Genomic DNA, 15,829 nt, shown 5'->3' on the forward strand with positions numbered 1-15,829 from the left:
TGAAAAAATATTGAAAGACGGCACAATAGCGCCACCTCAGAAATCGATTAACATGGGGAGCCCAATCCCAAAAAAAGCTACGGTAAAAATATAACGTTCACTCCAAAAAATAAGTCACTTGAGGACATGTAAGAAATTGTATTATGGCCCCGCCCTAAATCCTACAGGAAGTCGGCCATGTTGGATCAAACACGGCGCTGACAAAAGTGCACCTCGTCGTACTTTTGGCATCTCCTCCTACACCTCATACTTAATTTTTTCATCCTTGACTTTTCAGTCTAAAGGCTTGAAAATATGTCAAAATGAACTACACCCATGTGCAATTAGAGGCAATTCTTGTGGGCGTGGCAAGCCTGTTAACAAAAAAATATATTTCTTGTGTTAAAACTTCTGTATCTCTGGCATGAGATGTCCTATTTCCCGACACGAATATACGTTTTGTGAAAAATGAGGACTTGAATGCAATGATATGTATTATATATTTTACAAAGGCTCTACAGTGCCCTGCCTTGAACATTTGAATGAAGTTCAAACATTTAATTTGACGTAGACAATAAAATGTTGCTAAGATATTCTTTTTAACAAACATTGCCTTAGACTTACATGCGTTTTGGTTTACATTAATTTTGAATTGGATTAAAACATTTACTTTAACAATAAAAATGTTTTAGCATTAACAATTTAGAACACTTATTCTCCACATCACACTGAACATAAAAGCCAATATGGACATAACTTTATCTTGAACCATGCGGTCTTGAAAATGTTGAATGGAGTATTATAAAGTTGGTACTATTTGTGCGGAGGGTGATGTAGGCGGGGGATTTGAGGTGTGCTCTTCGCGGTGGCTCGTAACCCGCGGTTGCAAGGGGGGCGAGGGCTGTGCACGGCTTGAATTCAGACTGTTTTCCCATATTATTTATGAACTGAAAGTGCAAAAATGTAAACAAAAAGATTTACTGACTCAAACATGGCTGTCTTTATTACTTCCTCTAGCGACTAGAGAGTTTGCTAGTGCACTCAGTTGTCTGCTTAGCCAGTGTGTACAGAGCTGAAAGCCCATAGTTGTTTGGATAAACTCCGGTCACCTTCAAAAACTGGCCATGAACACAAAAATATATAGTATTGCTTGAAATAAAAGCAAAGTCCTCCTTTAGCAGTCTTTCTCAGAGTTCATCTCAGCCCAGACGCAGCGTCTTATGAAGCATTATGCACACCAGACACACAGCTCTCTGCACAAGGGTCACAAGGTCAGACGGTGTCAGTGTTTGAGAGTTAAATCCTGAGAAAGGGCAAGAAAAGTGAGACAAGTAGAACAGCTCTCCTCAGACTTCTGCTGGCTCTGGTATTTAGCAAATTTCAGAAGGAGTGATACTTTGCATCCGTAAGTCTTAAATATATCCTATATCTGTGCAATGTCAAGCAGTGGGAATGTTTTTTTGGGGGGCGCCAACAAATTTTTAGTTCAGGATGTAATAATGTTATGAGTCAAACAGTTCTACAGTAGCAGCCGGGGCAAAAGTAAGTTGATTTTGCGTAGATTTTAGTCAGCCCTGCTAAAACAAATACATTTAACAAGTCAGTTAGACATTGATACTAATAGAATATGCACAAGCTATCGACTTTGTTTGAAGTTATATCTGCCCCTTTTTCTGTTCTAAAGGCATTGTTCAGTTCTTATATTAACAGATTTTTGTCATATGGTCTGTGCAGCTCTTTGTGGAGGATATGTCTATGGCAAAACAGGAACAATCCTGTCACCTGGCTTCCCCGACTTTTACCCAAACTCTCTAAACTGCACCTGGACAGTTGAGGTTTCCCATGGCAAAGGTAAGAGCATCCTGTTAATCTCTGCACAATTACGGCATCTTACAAACCTGTCACGTCTTTCCGTAGGGGTCCATCTGGTTTTCCACACCTTCCATTTGGAGGAGAACCACGACTACTTGTCCATCACAGAGGATGAAAACTTTCTGTTTCCAGTTGCACGACTCACTGGCTCAGTATTGCCACCTGGTGTCAAAGCAGGGCTATACGGAAACTTCACCACTCAACTGAGATTCATTTCTGACTTTTCCATGAGTTACGAAGGCTTCAACATCACATTCTCTGGTAATATTTTTCTAAACTGCTAATTATTGGCTCGAGCCATTCCATGGAATGAAATTCGACGAGTCTTTGTTCTTGCCATGTTTCTTCTTCTTCTTCTTCTTCTTCTTCTTCTTCTTCTTCTTCTTCTTCTTCTTCTTCTTCTTCTTCTTCTTCTTCTTCTTCTTCTTCTTCTTCTTCTTCTTCTTCTTCTTCTTCTTCTTCTTCTTCTTCTTCTTCTTCTTCTTCTTCTTCTTCTTCTTCTTCTTCTTCTTCTTCTTCTTCTTCTTCTTCTTGTTGTTGTTGTTGTTGTTGTTGTTGTTGTTGTTGTTGTTGTTGCATGGTCATTTTGCCACAACACCTGGCAGCAGTGCTCTATGATAAACAGGAAGTCAGCCATGTTGAATCAAAGTAGCGCCACCACGTTTGACTTGTCCTAGGTTTTTTGTCCGATCGAGCTCAAAACAACACCTTTTGCATCCACAGACATTGGAATTTAATAAATATTCAAAAGAATGTTGATATTCTCTACGGTCAAAAAAGGCTTAATTTCCTGTTTTTTCAAGGACAATTCACGCCTATTGGAATTGATCTGCAGAGCTCATATTTCACTCACTAATGCGTTTTTATGATCTGATTGGAAATAAATAATGCCCATGTAACAAATTTACTCTATAGCGCCCCCTACCCATCGTGTGAAAAACTCAACATTGTCTGATTTGTTTGAAACTCATGGATTATATTCTCCTCAAGACGCCATGAAAAAAGCGCATTGCCTCTCGTGCCGCAGTCTTAGCATTAGCATTAACATTAGAATTATTATTCTTTAGACTTTATTCTTTAGGCTTTATTCTTTAGACTTAATTATTTTGACTCAATTCTTTTGACTTTATTCTTTCTGCCACAACTGGGGTATTTTTGACCCCCTGAACATCAATGAAAAGTCACCGAGGCTCTCTCGCTTTCTCCCTGCTCAGGTCTACGTCAGGTCTGCGTTCAGCACAATTTTGCAATTCGTCAGGACAAACTACTATTTGAATTGCAAACTACGCAATCATCAACGGTGAATTACTGACCTTCGTTTGGTATGCCGCTAAATGCAGCAGAAAACATGGACGGGCGAGAAGGCGGTCGCGCGGAAAGGCGGTCGCGCAGGAGGCGAGAGCCATCATCGCCGCTACCGGGGCTTTAATTTACCTCTATTTTCTTACTGACACCATTTTTTTGATGCTTAGAGTATGACCTGGAGCCATGTGAGGATCCTGGGGTGCCAGCCTTCAGCCGAAGAATGGGGTTTAGATTTCTGGTTGGCGACTCTTTGGCCTTCTCCTGTTTCCAAGGTTACAGACTTGAGGGGGACATTACCATTACCTGTTTGGGTGGTGGACGGCGAGTCTGGAGCAACAACTTGCCAAGATGTATAGGTAAGGCTTGAAATCAACAATGTACTATGAAATAAAGGTGTGATTGCCAAGTCCGTCAAATTAACGTATGGGTGGAGTTTCCAAGTTCCCAATAGATTTTTAAGTCCATAGTTTCAAATTCAACTCTTAAGGATGAAAAGTGAAAGAGGATGAACAAAATAAATACATTTGGAAACATATCATGTATTTGGCAGTTTGAGGTGAATTTAATTAGAATATATTTTGCTGAGTTTATTCAAGTGACGATTCTTTGACTCCAGACAATGCTGTTTTTGCAGATTAGATCTGACTGAGGAAAAAATGCTGCCCCGATTTCCTTTCCAAACGGCTTCATGTTCTGTTGGGTTTATTGTCTTTCTCACCCCATGTTTAGATAGGTGGCTAATGAGCCCAAAAGGTATTGTTGGGTTTGGTTACTTTCCTCTCTAATGTTCTCTACATATCTTCAAAAGACCCCTGTCAGCCCTGTTCCATCTTTGTTTTGCCTGCTTGTTTTCATTCCCTGTACCTATTCTATTATGATCCGGCTTACAGTTTTTTTTATTAACTGATGGAGTGTCTTTCTATTGATATGTATCAGCGTCCTTTCCTTCGTTGTGCATTTAACAAAACCAATTTTCATCCCGAATACACCATATGTGGTAGTTCTTCAAATGCTGTCTCATTACCTCTGCTGTTTCCACTGTCATGGCCCTCCTTAGTGGAACTTTAAAGCCCACTTGCCTTTCTCTTCTTGTCTCATTTATATATGACAAAACTCTATTTGCACCCTGTATTTGAATTTGGTAATAGGTGCTGCATCAGCCAGATAATCCTATATGATTTCAAGCACACACATTTTAACAAGCTAATTCAGAGCTGCTTTTATTCACAGGTTTGCCTTTCTATTTTGTAATGCATTTGAATTTAAGATGCGTCTACATTTGCAGGCCATTACAAAGTGTCCAATAGGTTATGCTCAAATCCATCTAGTTGTTCAGGTTCTCCAAATGAATATCACGGCGATGAAAGGTGTGAGTGCATGATCATACGGACTTTTAAAGGTGTCCAAAGTTCTGCTTACTACTCCAGTTAGTTGTTGGCTCCATTCTGGGATATGGGTCTAAAAGGAGATTTTGTACTGGGTTGTGTTGGGTTTTAAGGTCCGATACTATCACACAGCTCTCTGGGCCATTGTCAGAAGTTACAACGCATGCTGCCCTTTTCCAACTCCCAGATGGTATTCAGTATTCAAGGGAGCTGCGTGCTAGTGAGTAATAGGCGATGGTCTTCAGATTTCTACAGAATGATATTCAGAGTTGTTTACCTTCTGTGAAACTGCGTTTACACTGCAAATGGCTACAGAGGTACTTTGTATGGTCAAACTCAGACAACGTGTGCTCAGACTCTGATGCATCTCCGTATCATATCATCTGTTCTTTAGCCGAGTGTGGAGCCTCCTCAGTGGGACTGGAGGGAGTGCTCCTCTCTCCCAACTTCCCATCCAACTACGATAACAACCACGAGTGTATCTACCTCATCACCACGGAAAAAGGCAAAGGAATGAGGTTGAGAGCAGAGAGCTTCTCACTGCAGAATGGAGATTATCTCAAGGTATGTGCAAATTGTTACAAATTTATGTTGTGGTTCCTTTTCAATTTAGATTTCACGTGCTATGCTAATTTGTAGTCTTCCTTTTTATATTTTCTTGTTGTTGTAATATCTACTTTTGACTATGCATAATGTATATTTGATATTTTCAATGAATGGTACACAGTTATCCAAATATTAATAGATTAATGTCTTGACCCATCAGTTTTCTTGAAAAATTTAAGTTCCAGACCTGTGCAAGTGTAAAGGTCTAATTCAAATGGTAAAATAGCCATTAGCATATATGTGGAGAGATTGCGCCCCACAGCTGTTAGCAGGTGTTAAACATTATGGTCGAAGCAATAACATCCCTGCAGGGGATTATTACCCATGTTCCCCTTTAGTTCTGATGGCGTTCCTGCTGCAGTGGCCCCATCCACAGCTGAACGGATACACCAAAGTCGCTACACAGGAATCAATTCGGCCTGTGTTAACCCGCTAACCAACTCTGTGTAGTCCATTAGGCTGAACAGTTAGGCTTCGGAATAATGCACAACCCCATAAAAGCTTACAATGATGATGTTAGCATTGATTAGCTGAGACAGGGCTGTAATTTGCAATGGCACTGCCAATTTTCCTGAAACACCAGCATTACATATAGCATACATGTAACATATCAATTGGCAGTTTGCTGAGAGCAGCATCTTCAGGAAGTAAATCACCTTGCAGACTGGGTTATTTCTCACCCAAGTCAAGTAACTGCATTATGATCACAGTTCCATTGTTGACTTTCTTTTTCTGCCACAGTAACCAGTGAAAGGTGCATTCGAGCATCTCTCTATTGGAGCAAATTATTGGTTTGTTATTTGTGTTGCCATAGAGAGGCAAAACAAAAGCCCTTTTCTGGTTGACCTTCACTAAATACTGGTATGAACTGTGTTTAGTCATTCAAGTTAATTAAAATAGGAAAACGACTAAATTATGCCCGTTTCTAAAAGACCAATATGTCTGGTTCTGTTTCCTTCTCTAATAATCAGACACAGCCAAACCAAAAATACGTTATTCTATGATTCATTATTTTGTATAAGCTCTTTCTGGATATTTGGTTTTACTTCAGCTTTTACCATACATTTCTCTAACAATATAGTGCACTTAGGTTTTTAAAACATAGCTTTATATCCAGAGTTAACGTTGGAGCAGATGAAGTAGACACACCTTTGTGCACAGCCTCATACGCTGTCATTCTCTGTATAATTGAACAAAATCGTGCCGCTGCTGCCGCAGCTGGGTGAGCGAGGAGGATATTTGCTCTTTCTCAAAAACAGGATTATGTGCTGTGTGGAATATTTGACAGTATTTACTGCAATAAATTGATTCCTTATCATAATAGAACAGGGACAGACAAAGACATTTGAGAGAATGTCGGGATCATAAAAGTGAATGAAGTTAACACATGTAAACAACAGAAATCAAAAGAATGACATCTTCTGACACACAGTTTTTGGTTTTCATTTTGCCACACACAAATCAGGTCAACATTTAGTGCTAGAAATATAATCAGTTTTTCTTTTTTCTTTTTAGTGTGAGATTTATGAGTACCCCCTAGAGTTGAAAACATTTAACTCGAGAACACAAACAAATTGACACTTGAATGAATTTTACAGGTATCTATGATTTAAAGTGCAAAGTGAATTGATGGATGATGCTACAAATAAATTGAATTTGTTTTGCAAATGCCATGTTGTGGCAGTGCAGAATTGGTTGTGTTATAAGGTAAATTAGTCAAAAGCACTGTGGAAAGTAGAATATTTTGTTAGCGTGAGCTTTCTTATAAAATGCCCCAAGTGCCACTTAGCCCACCAATTAGTATGCCACTCTCCCAGCTAATGCAGCAAACGCCTGTTACTGCCTCCCCACCCCCAGCACAAAGCATTTGTTTGACATTTTCAGCCGGCTGTGGGCTAACATAGGAGCAGTATAATTCCTTTTGCTTCTGGCTAAGTTTTCATTGTGGCACATCGGAGCTTGCACAGTTCAAGCCATGTAAAACTATCCTCTAATACATTGCTTGACCAAATTGCACAAATGGACTCTGCCCTTAAGGAAAATAAAGAGGCAGAAAAAGAAAGTGGAGATTGTAAGAAAATGGACGTGGTGGCAGAGGCGCAATTGAAGAAACAGAGTGAAATAGACAGAGACTGGGGCAGTTGGTAGATGGTGACATGTTGATTTATGAGCTGCAGGGCCTTTCATTAGTCGTGCAGACTTTAACTGTTACAGAGAAAAGTAGGGCCCAGACGAGAGATGCACAAATGTGGTACATTGGTTCACAGAACAGAAACCATCAGGGCATTGTTTTGTTTTTGTTTTTAAAGAACATATTTAACATCTTCTCACTACTAGTTGCATATTTTTCATATTTCTAAGCTGTTCTGATAATTTATTCAAAAAGGTTGTGTTTTTCAAAGAATAGATCTGGAGCACAAATACCCTGCATGTCTTGCAGTAAAACGTACATCGGGGAAACAGGGAGGGCGTTCAGCACAGAAAAAGGAACAAAGGACAGAATGTGAAAATGAAATAACGAAGGCGTGCACGAGCAACAAAACACAAACGAGAACAGGATCAACTCAAATCGGGAAGTTCTGATCACTGCAAAAAAGAGATACACATTATGGACTGGGATGGAACTAACATCATTTGGACAGTGGACAACAACAATTGTCACTGGATTAAGAAAGCAATTGAAATACGGAAACATGCCCACGGGACTGTAAACCGGGACGAGGGGGGCCTTTTTACTCTCCCACACTCGGGTTACTGTCCTAAAGAAGTCGGACTGCAGATGGTGCTGTTGTCTTGCCTCTGCCGGAAGGAAAACAGCACCAAAACCTGTGTACATCAGCTGACAAGACACGTGACAGCAACATCACGTAACTCTGACACCCTGAAGAAGATTCGCAAGTGAGCAGTCGAAACTGTCTGGAAAACAAAGAAACTCTGGTCTAAAAAAAGTATTCTATAAATACATTCAACATTTAATTAACAGTGACCCTGATGGAGTGAAAGTAGTGGTGTGCTCAGCGCTTATGTATGAATAGGTTCCTCTGCATGTCCCATTAACTTGGCGCAATGGACGATTTTTCGGCGATTTGAGAACGCAGGCGGAAGTGCGCATGCGCACTCCCCCGTGCGGACTGATACAACACACACGTGCGTTTGTTTATTAGCGCAACGGAGCGCATCGCATCTCTCGTCTCCCGTAGATTTCAGTCCACTTCTGCGTCAGCTCGAATTGTCTTTCTCCGTCTTCATTTTGCCCCGTACACTGAGGGAACTATATTATGATGACGAACTGCGCGCGGCTGCAGGTGAGCGATAGGTGCGTTTTATGATTGATACGTGGCACGACAAATGATTTATCCACGCCACGAGGAAATATGATAACAAAAATTGCTGAAAAAAAATCTTCCATTCCACCTTTAAAAGAAAAGGTTGATCCTCCATATAAGTCACTAATAGGTGGACTCCGGTCTGGATCTGGACCCAAGCACCGTGTCGTCCGGACCCAAACCTCTGACACTAAACTTTTTTGAGTTAATCACATAAGCCCTTCATTCACGGAGATGATGAGCAGGTTTTAAGAAATGTCTTGAGACTAATTTAACCTAAAATAAACGGGGAGTTTGAGTCTTTCCTTGGCATCCCCTCTCGCTCTCTCACTCTTGCTATTTCAACAGTCGCTCGCTCCTATGCAGATCCCAGTCCAGAGAACAGAGACATGTTGTTCTCTGTATGTTAATCTGAAACATGTTCTCTGTATGTTAATCTGTAAAATGATGCGTGTTTTATTTCAGTCCGACTCAAATTCATGGAGAAACGAGTCTGACAAGGAAATGAACTATACGTGCCAAATGCAAAGGTGCTCATGTCCAGTGGTGACCAGAAAATTGACAAATTTGACAGACTTTGGACAAAATGGGATGCAGTTCTTTTAGAGTTCTCAAGGCCATGATTTTATTTTTTCATTTATTTTTTTCATTTATTTGTTGGATGTCTGCTGATTTTCTGCTGTTTCTCTATCACTGTGTTTGTTTTTATATATTCTTTCATTTAAAAAAATAAAAACATAAAAACAAAGAGAATGCACAGGGCATATGGTAGCGCTGCTCTGAAAGGCAGAAGCCACATTAAAAAAAAAATACCCCTCCTACACATTGTCCAATTATGTGGAGGGCTTCTTTTAGCTCTTTCTCTCAAATGCAGTGACTTGTAAAACTCCAAGGGATAGAATAGTGGCTCAGACTTTTTTTTCTCTGCCGCTGGAGCCACCTGCCGCCCTGTCACTACCAATCTGTGGACATGTCCCATTCTGTCACTTATAAGCATGAGCTCTTCATATTTATAACGCAGCTGTGCGGTAATAAGGAGCTTTTTACTTCTGAGCACCAATTTCTTCTCCTCGCCTGCTATGGAGGGAAGCGCAGGCCAAAATGGATTCCAAAATGAAAATGATAACTTCATGTTTAGGAAAGCCAGTTATAAAGTGTAGTAGAAATATGCATGTTCCTTTAATTATACTTGTCTGTTATTTTCTCTTCCTTGCAGGTGTATGATGGAGAAAATAGCTCATCGCGTCTCCTTGGTAATTTCACTCGGGATGCTATGGTTGGCCTTGCCATCAACAGTACGTCCAATCACTTATGGATGGAATTTAACAGCAATGCATCTGGGACTGAAATGGGCTTCCGCCTAACATACACAAGTAAGTCCTCTTACATAACTGTCACATTTTAAGATTTATTTTACACTTCTATAAGATGTAAAGTAAATGTATTACACTGCTTGCCGTCAATTTTACAATTAATTTTGAACTTTTGATATAGATAATTTGATTTTTAGAGAGGAATTGATTTAAAATTACTGGACAGAAGAGAGAATGACATTCTACATTAACCATGCATGCATCTTGAAAGATATGTTTTGAAGACAGCTGTTGTGTAAGTCAAAGTGTCAATTTAAAGAGCATTTATCTGCTGGTGATTAAAGAAGGAGAAAGAGAGACACATCTGGCATCAGGGTTGCCCGACTGAAGTGTGGAGATGGTTTATGAATCTAAGATGGATGTGCTATTGGTCAAATAAAGTATTAGACAGTCATTAATCTGGGGGCCGTTAAAGGCAAGAAGGTGACACAGTGGACGCGATGATGAATAGATATAGCACATTTAAGAGAGCCGACTATGTGGGCTGGAGACTCAAGCAGGAAACTTGAAGATGCTTAGCTACCATTGGTTTGTTAAGAAGGGTCACAAAATAAAGCAGGTTTAATAGCTGTTTTAAAGGTGTTCTTAAGGGGGCCATAAGAACTCAAACAGCTGTTCTAGGCATTAACTAAAGAGGTAGACAGAAGTGAGGTGCATCTGTTTGTGATGTGATTCAAATATGTGTTTGATGTATCAACAGCTTGTAGGAACTCTTCACAAGACAGCTTTCCTGAAGTTCTTGAATGATTAGCTTTACCTATTTTATGAGTTTTAATAATACCTGCTCGGGCCCATATTTAGTCCCTAGAAAACATCTTCACAATAAATCCTTTACTGTGAACTATTAACATAGTTTGGTCTAAACGTAAAATCTAAATTATACTAATCTTTTTTATTTTTAAATTGTGATACCAAATTGATTACTGATGGCTACTGAGTGCCCATGTTTCTCTTACTCAAATATATTCTACGTTGCAGGTTTTGACCTAGTCCGCTGCGAGGAGCCAGGAATCCCAAACTACGGATACAAGATCCAGGATGACGGTCACTATGCCAACACGTTTGTCCTGTACGCCTGTAATCCTGGGTACAGTCTCCATGGCAGCAGCACGCTGACCTGCCTGAGCGGAGACCGTCGTGTCTGGGACAAGCCCCTTCCCTCCTGCAGTGGTTAGTATACCTACACATGTACTGTATGTTGAGGACACATGAATAAATCACTGTTGTGGGACTGAATTATTCACCGGTGGGTTTTATCCCTCTTACACAGAGACAGTTATGGCTACAGGCACTAAGTGTTTTCAGGCTTCCCATTATCCCTCTTGTTTCCCTCGTAGTGAACTGACCAAGCTGCCCCAGGGAAGGCCATTTGAGAGGAGGCTTTGTTTTGGCTCCAGTTTGAAGATTGTGAGTTTATTTTCTAAAGTCGTGGAAAAGCAGGTCAACAGATAGATATCACTATAAAAGCTCATTTATATATTACTCTTGTATAGTATTATATGAATGAAGACATTTGACACTTTTGATTAAGCCAGATAAATACTGGGAGAGAAATACTTGATTTAACCCCAAAAAAGGGGAAATTCAGAAAAGTAATTACCACTTGTTTTTACACCAGTGTTTGAAAATCACAGTTTTTTGTTACGAGAAAGTCTAGTTAATTTACCTGATGGTAAGATTTTTCAATATTTTCCAGGCAGATGCTTGCCAGCCGGCAGCTTTAACTTTAGATGGAGGTTGGCAGCTCATAATTAGGCTGGAGAGGTGTGTGCCAAACAATTCAGGTGCTTGAGTACGGGGAATTTTAATTTTCTATTATTGTTACAGAGTGGTGAAAGGTGTTTTTGTTTATAGCTTTTGTGTGTGCAGTTGGCCATTACATTATTTTGATACAGCAGCCACCAGTGAAGCATGAACCTGACATTTGTTTATTTGTATTGTTCTCAGAAATCCTGGAAATCCCCTAAGCAAATATACAAATTTGAAAGGCCATATTTTTTAGGCTACATCAATATTTTCAGGCTTGTGCATAATGTAGAAATTAAATCACTTTTGCCTTGTAAGTATTTCTACCTTGTTTTGGGCTACGCAGGCAGCTGCTAGAATGGATTTTCCTACTTCACAGTCAAATGTTATGATATTTTTTCTGTTGCACACCTGAACTCTCAGCGGAGAAAGTGTGGTTGCTACTGACAACCGTGGGTGTATGGCGGATGTGTGGACAGGTGTGTGTCTATACGTGTGTGTCGTAGTCATTAATTTGAAGGTGCTCTGCCGTGGCTGTATTTAAGGTAAGCCAACAACCTGGAGAATACTAGCTGACAGAGCCCAGGGCTAACTACCTCTGCAGCTACCTTTGTATTTCTGCTGCTTTGTCTGTCTCGGTGAAGTGTTTGTCTTGCCTGTCTACTTCACTTAGTCCCATATCACTACACTGGAGTGCATTGAGGAGATTCTGTGCCTCCAGCTATTTCTATACCATCCTTTTCTCCAAGTCACAGCCAAATTGTATATTTGTGTTCCTAACTTCATTTTAGTTGCATCAAAGAATACTCTCATCAGGCATAACTGCAAGACCCCTGACAGGAGAAATGAACAGAGTGTTGTATTATACAGTATTTGCACCTGTTTGTGGGATATGCAGTATTACAATGCCCATTATCCATTAGAGGGGATTTTAGCTTGCTGTTAGCTTGATGGTTAGAGGGCCAGACACTCCAAAACTGCTGATTTTGGTCTGCAGTGGTCATAAATAGGCCTGTCATGAAAACATGTTTTAATGGGCGTTATATTGCTACAGAAAATATCACAATAAATAAACTATAATATTGAATCTACTTTATGCTAAACCTAATGCAGAATATTTTTTGCAGCAAACATATACCAGATTTAGACATAATCAATAATGAGTCACCAAAGTTCATTATTTGACTGGCTGTTACGACCTCGAAGGGAGGTTTAAACATATTTACAAAAGGATACCGGAGACGAGACAAGGTTAACCAAGTTTATTAAGGTTTCACCAAAATGAATACCAACTCGAAAAGTCTGAGGAATAAAGTCTGGCGGTAATGCAACAATTGGATGCCAACCGCCATAAAACAACAACAACAACAACAACAACAACCCGAAACCCCCGTGCCCTAAAAATCACCCCAAAGTTGTCAAAAGAAAGATGGACCTGGTGGGCCAGCCAAACAGAAATAAAATAGGAGCGACACCGGGCCAGCCCCGTATAGGGCCGTTGAAGCCGGTGCCGACACCTCTAACTACAGACAAAAAAAATCCTATCTAGCCCCAAACAAAAGCGAAAATGGGACTACCGGTCCCACCAGGCCAAACAAACAGGCTAGTGCTACTGCTAGGAGGGCCAGCTGGGAGCAGGCGAGCCGAGTGTGTCAACGAAGCGGGACTGTAGCGGGATGGGCGGAGCCGAGTTGAGAGAGTGCGCTGAGCCCATCCGGTCTCCATTTAAAGGCTGCCGGGCGCGCACCCGCGGCCGGGAGCCAATCTAAAAAAACTAAACAGATTAGACAAAAACTGAACAGACAAAATATTATTATTAACAATAGGGAGGAAGAGTGCCCAAACCTAACACTGGCTCAAATAATATAAAGATAAACATAACAACAAAATTCCCTACAAGTTCAAGAACTTATAAAGTAGAAGAAGAATATAAATATTGAGCCCACCAAAAATATAGTTTGATTTATTTACTGAATAATAAGTGGACAAAACTGTGCATTGGTGGAGTAGAAGTTCAGATAACTCTCTGTAAACAAACTTGGCATTATACACAAGTTAACTCTGTTTGTCTCTGTGGTTTGGGCTGATGTTTTCCTTTTTTCCCAATTGTATTAAATTGCTTATTGCCTTGGGTAATACAACAACTGTTTTATTATGTATTATTGGGTCTCTTTTAGACAAACAAACAACTTTTGCTTTTAATTATATTTCACAGTGATTTTTTTCTAAACTGTGACATTTTTAAGGACAGTGTGTATTGCTGTAATGTAATATTGTGATGTTCAAGGTGCCAGGCACCTGCGGGCAGCTGCTATGACACGATGGAAAGATTCACCCCGCTGACACTAACTTTTATAATTAATCTTGCATTCCGACACTGTGAATTATAATTCAAGGTTGATGTATTGATTCTAGCATTTCAGCAAGTCCACAGCTCAACCTTCACACCTTTAGGCATTTGCCAAAAAAATATAGCAGCTACATGTTGCCCACAATGGCAAACTTTGTGTCCACAGAGAGACACTTTTTGCTAAAACAGAGAAATATTTGCATGAATAATTATAAAACATTGTGCTATTGTGTTGTTTTGACAATGGCAGTGTTTTTGTGAATGACACATTGTCTTTTGACATACAGTAATACATATGTAATATTAAAAGTTTGTCTTATGTGGATGCAGAATTGGTGCATTGGTGACGCTATAGATCCATACTGTGCAGCTAATGCCCTATGTTGTGTCCTTGTAGCTGAGTGCGGGGGTCACATCGCAGGCGCGGTGTCTGGTCGCATCCTCTCCCCGGGATACCCTGCCCCCTATGACAACAACCTGCACTGTACCTGGACTATAGAGGCGGACTTAGGCAAAACCATCAGGTAATCATTATGATGCATGACCCACTCCACCTGCTCACCTATGGCGCATTGGCCGACATACAAAACTATAAGAATTACTTTTTAATGTTTCAAATTCATCAACACAGCATATAACAGCGAGTTGAATTAGAATATTGAGAACGGTGGAGTTAATTTATACTTTGAGTGTCAGGTGTTATTTTTTCATTACTTATTGATAAATGCGCCCTGTCAAACCCACTGCTGTGTTGAAGATCTCACCACATTAATCGTTATGTCAGGTCTGTGAGCATTGAGCTTCTGTGTAATTTCAGCTACAGTTTGTTCTCTTGTTAATGTGCTTTGTTTCTCTTTTTTTTGCCAGTCTTCATTTTATTGTCTTTGACACTGAAATTGGACATGACATCCTGAGAGTGTGGGACGGCCCATCTGGAACATCCGATGGCGGGATCCTGTTGAAAGAGTGGTCCGGTCCTGCCTTACCTGAAGACATCCACTCCACATTCAACATCCTCACTCTGCAGTTTGACTCCGACTATTTCATCAGCAAGCAAGGCTTCTCCATACAGTTCTCTAGTAAGTATTGATGCAACTACAGAAACTAGAACATTGGAAAGCTTTGAGTGCTTGGGGAGTCGTGGAAATGATATCTAGAGCTGTACGGAAACTGGTGATCTTCTAGCACATGGGTCAAATCTGTGGAGCTTTACAGGAATTATTAAATCACTGAACAATTATTGCTTCCAGGTATCAACTAACTTGATTGTTGTTGAGAAACAGGATAAGAGAAACAAGGCATGTCAGGATAATTCACATTTTTAAGTCCTAGTTGGCAGCAGTCGTTTTTGGGAATGGAGCTTCAAGAGTTAAACCTGTCTTTCTAAGGAATAGCCTTTTCTGTTTGAGCCACTGGACCCTAAAATGTCTCTGCCACTGTGCTGTTTGAACCAGTGGCCAAGTTACTGCGAAGGAACAAAAATCAATCACACTCCCAGGCAACACAGTTAGTCGACTGGAGATTTTATAACAAGGTGCTTCTATCCATAAATATTTAGACAGCGCAGCCCACATTAATGACAATAAATATTTGTTGGAGTTAACATGGTAGTGAAAGCAGCCTTATTCCATCACTATGGAATTAAATTTCCCCCTGCCTTGATATACTAAAGCACAGGGAATACTTCCAGGCACAGCATGTCTTCTTTAAAGCCATTTAGGGATTTATTGAAAGGGATGATGCAATTACATTTTCCCCTTTTATTCATATGCCCATTTTTGCCACCATTGATTTATCTTATCAAAAAGCTATTTCCATCCAAATTACTTTTTAACAAATTTAACAAAGACAAAAAAATACAAAGAAAACTTAACAAATGACTACAAA

At 40.1% G+C, this 15,829-nt stretch overlaps 1 protein-coding gene across 1 annotated transcript in view; it reads left to right on the plus strand.

Annotated features, from left to right (window-relative positions):
• Positions 1 to 15,829, plus strand: part of LOC140380623 (CUB and sushi domain-containing protein 1-like) — a 357,895-nt gene that overhangs the window by 271,711 nt on the left and 70,355 nt on the right. Inside the window, exons 21-28 of the mRNA XM_072464482.1 lie at positions 1,714 to 1,830; positions 1,897 to 2,112; positions 3,324 to 3,512; positions 4,936 to 5,105; positions 9,690 to 9,846; positions 10,825 to 11,016; positions 14,340 to 14,466; positions 14,810 to 15,021. Coding sequence (XP_072320583.1) covers positions 1,714 to 1,830; positions 1,897 to 2,112; positions 3,324 to 3,512; positions 4,936 to 5,105; positions 9,690 to 9,846; positions 10,825 to 11,016; positions 14,340 to 14,466; positions 14,810 to 15,021 — 1,380 coding nt within the window. The remainder of the gene's footprint in view (positions 1 to 1,713; positions 1,831 to 1,896; positions 2,113 to 3,323; positions 3,513 to 4,935; positions 5,106 to 9,689; positions 9,847 to 10,824; positions 11,017 to 14,339; positions 14,467 to 14,809; positions 15,022 to 15,829) is intronic.

The sequence above is a fragment of the Eucyclogobius newberryi genome, unplaced genomic scaffold (genome assembly GCF_026437365.1).
Source record: "Eucyclogobius newberryi isolate DKJ021-1_F unplaced genomic scaffold, fEucNew1.0.hap1 SCAF_5, whole genome shotgun sequence".
In the NCBI taxonomy this organism is placed as follows: Eukaryota; Metazoa; Chordata; class Actinopteri; order Gobiiformes; family Gobiidae; genus Eucyclogobius; species Eucyclogobius newberryi.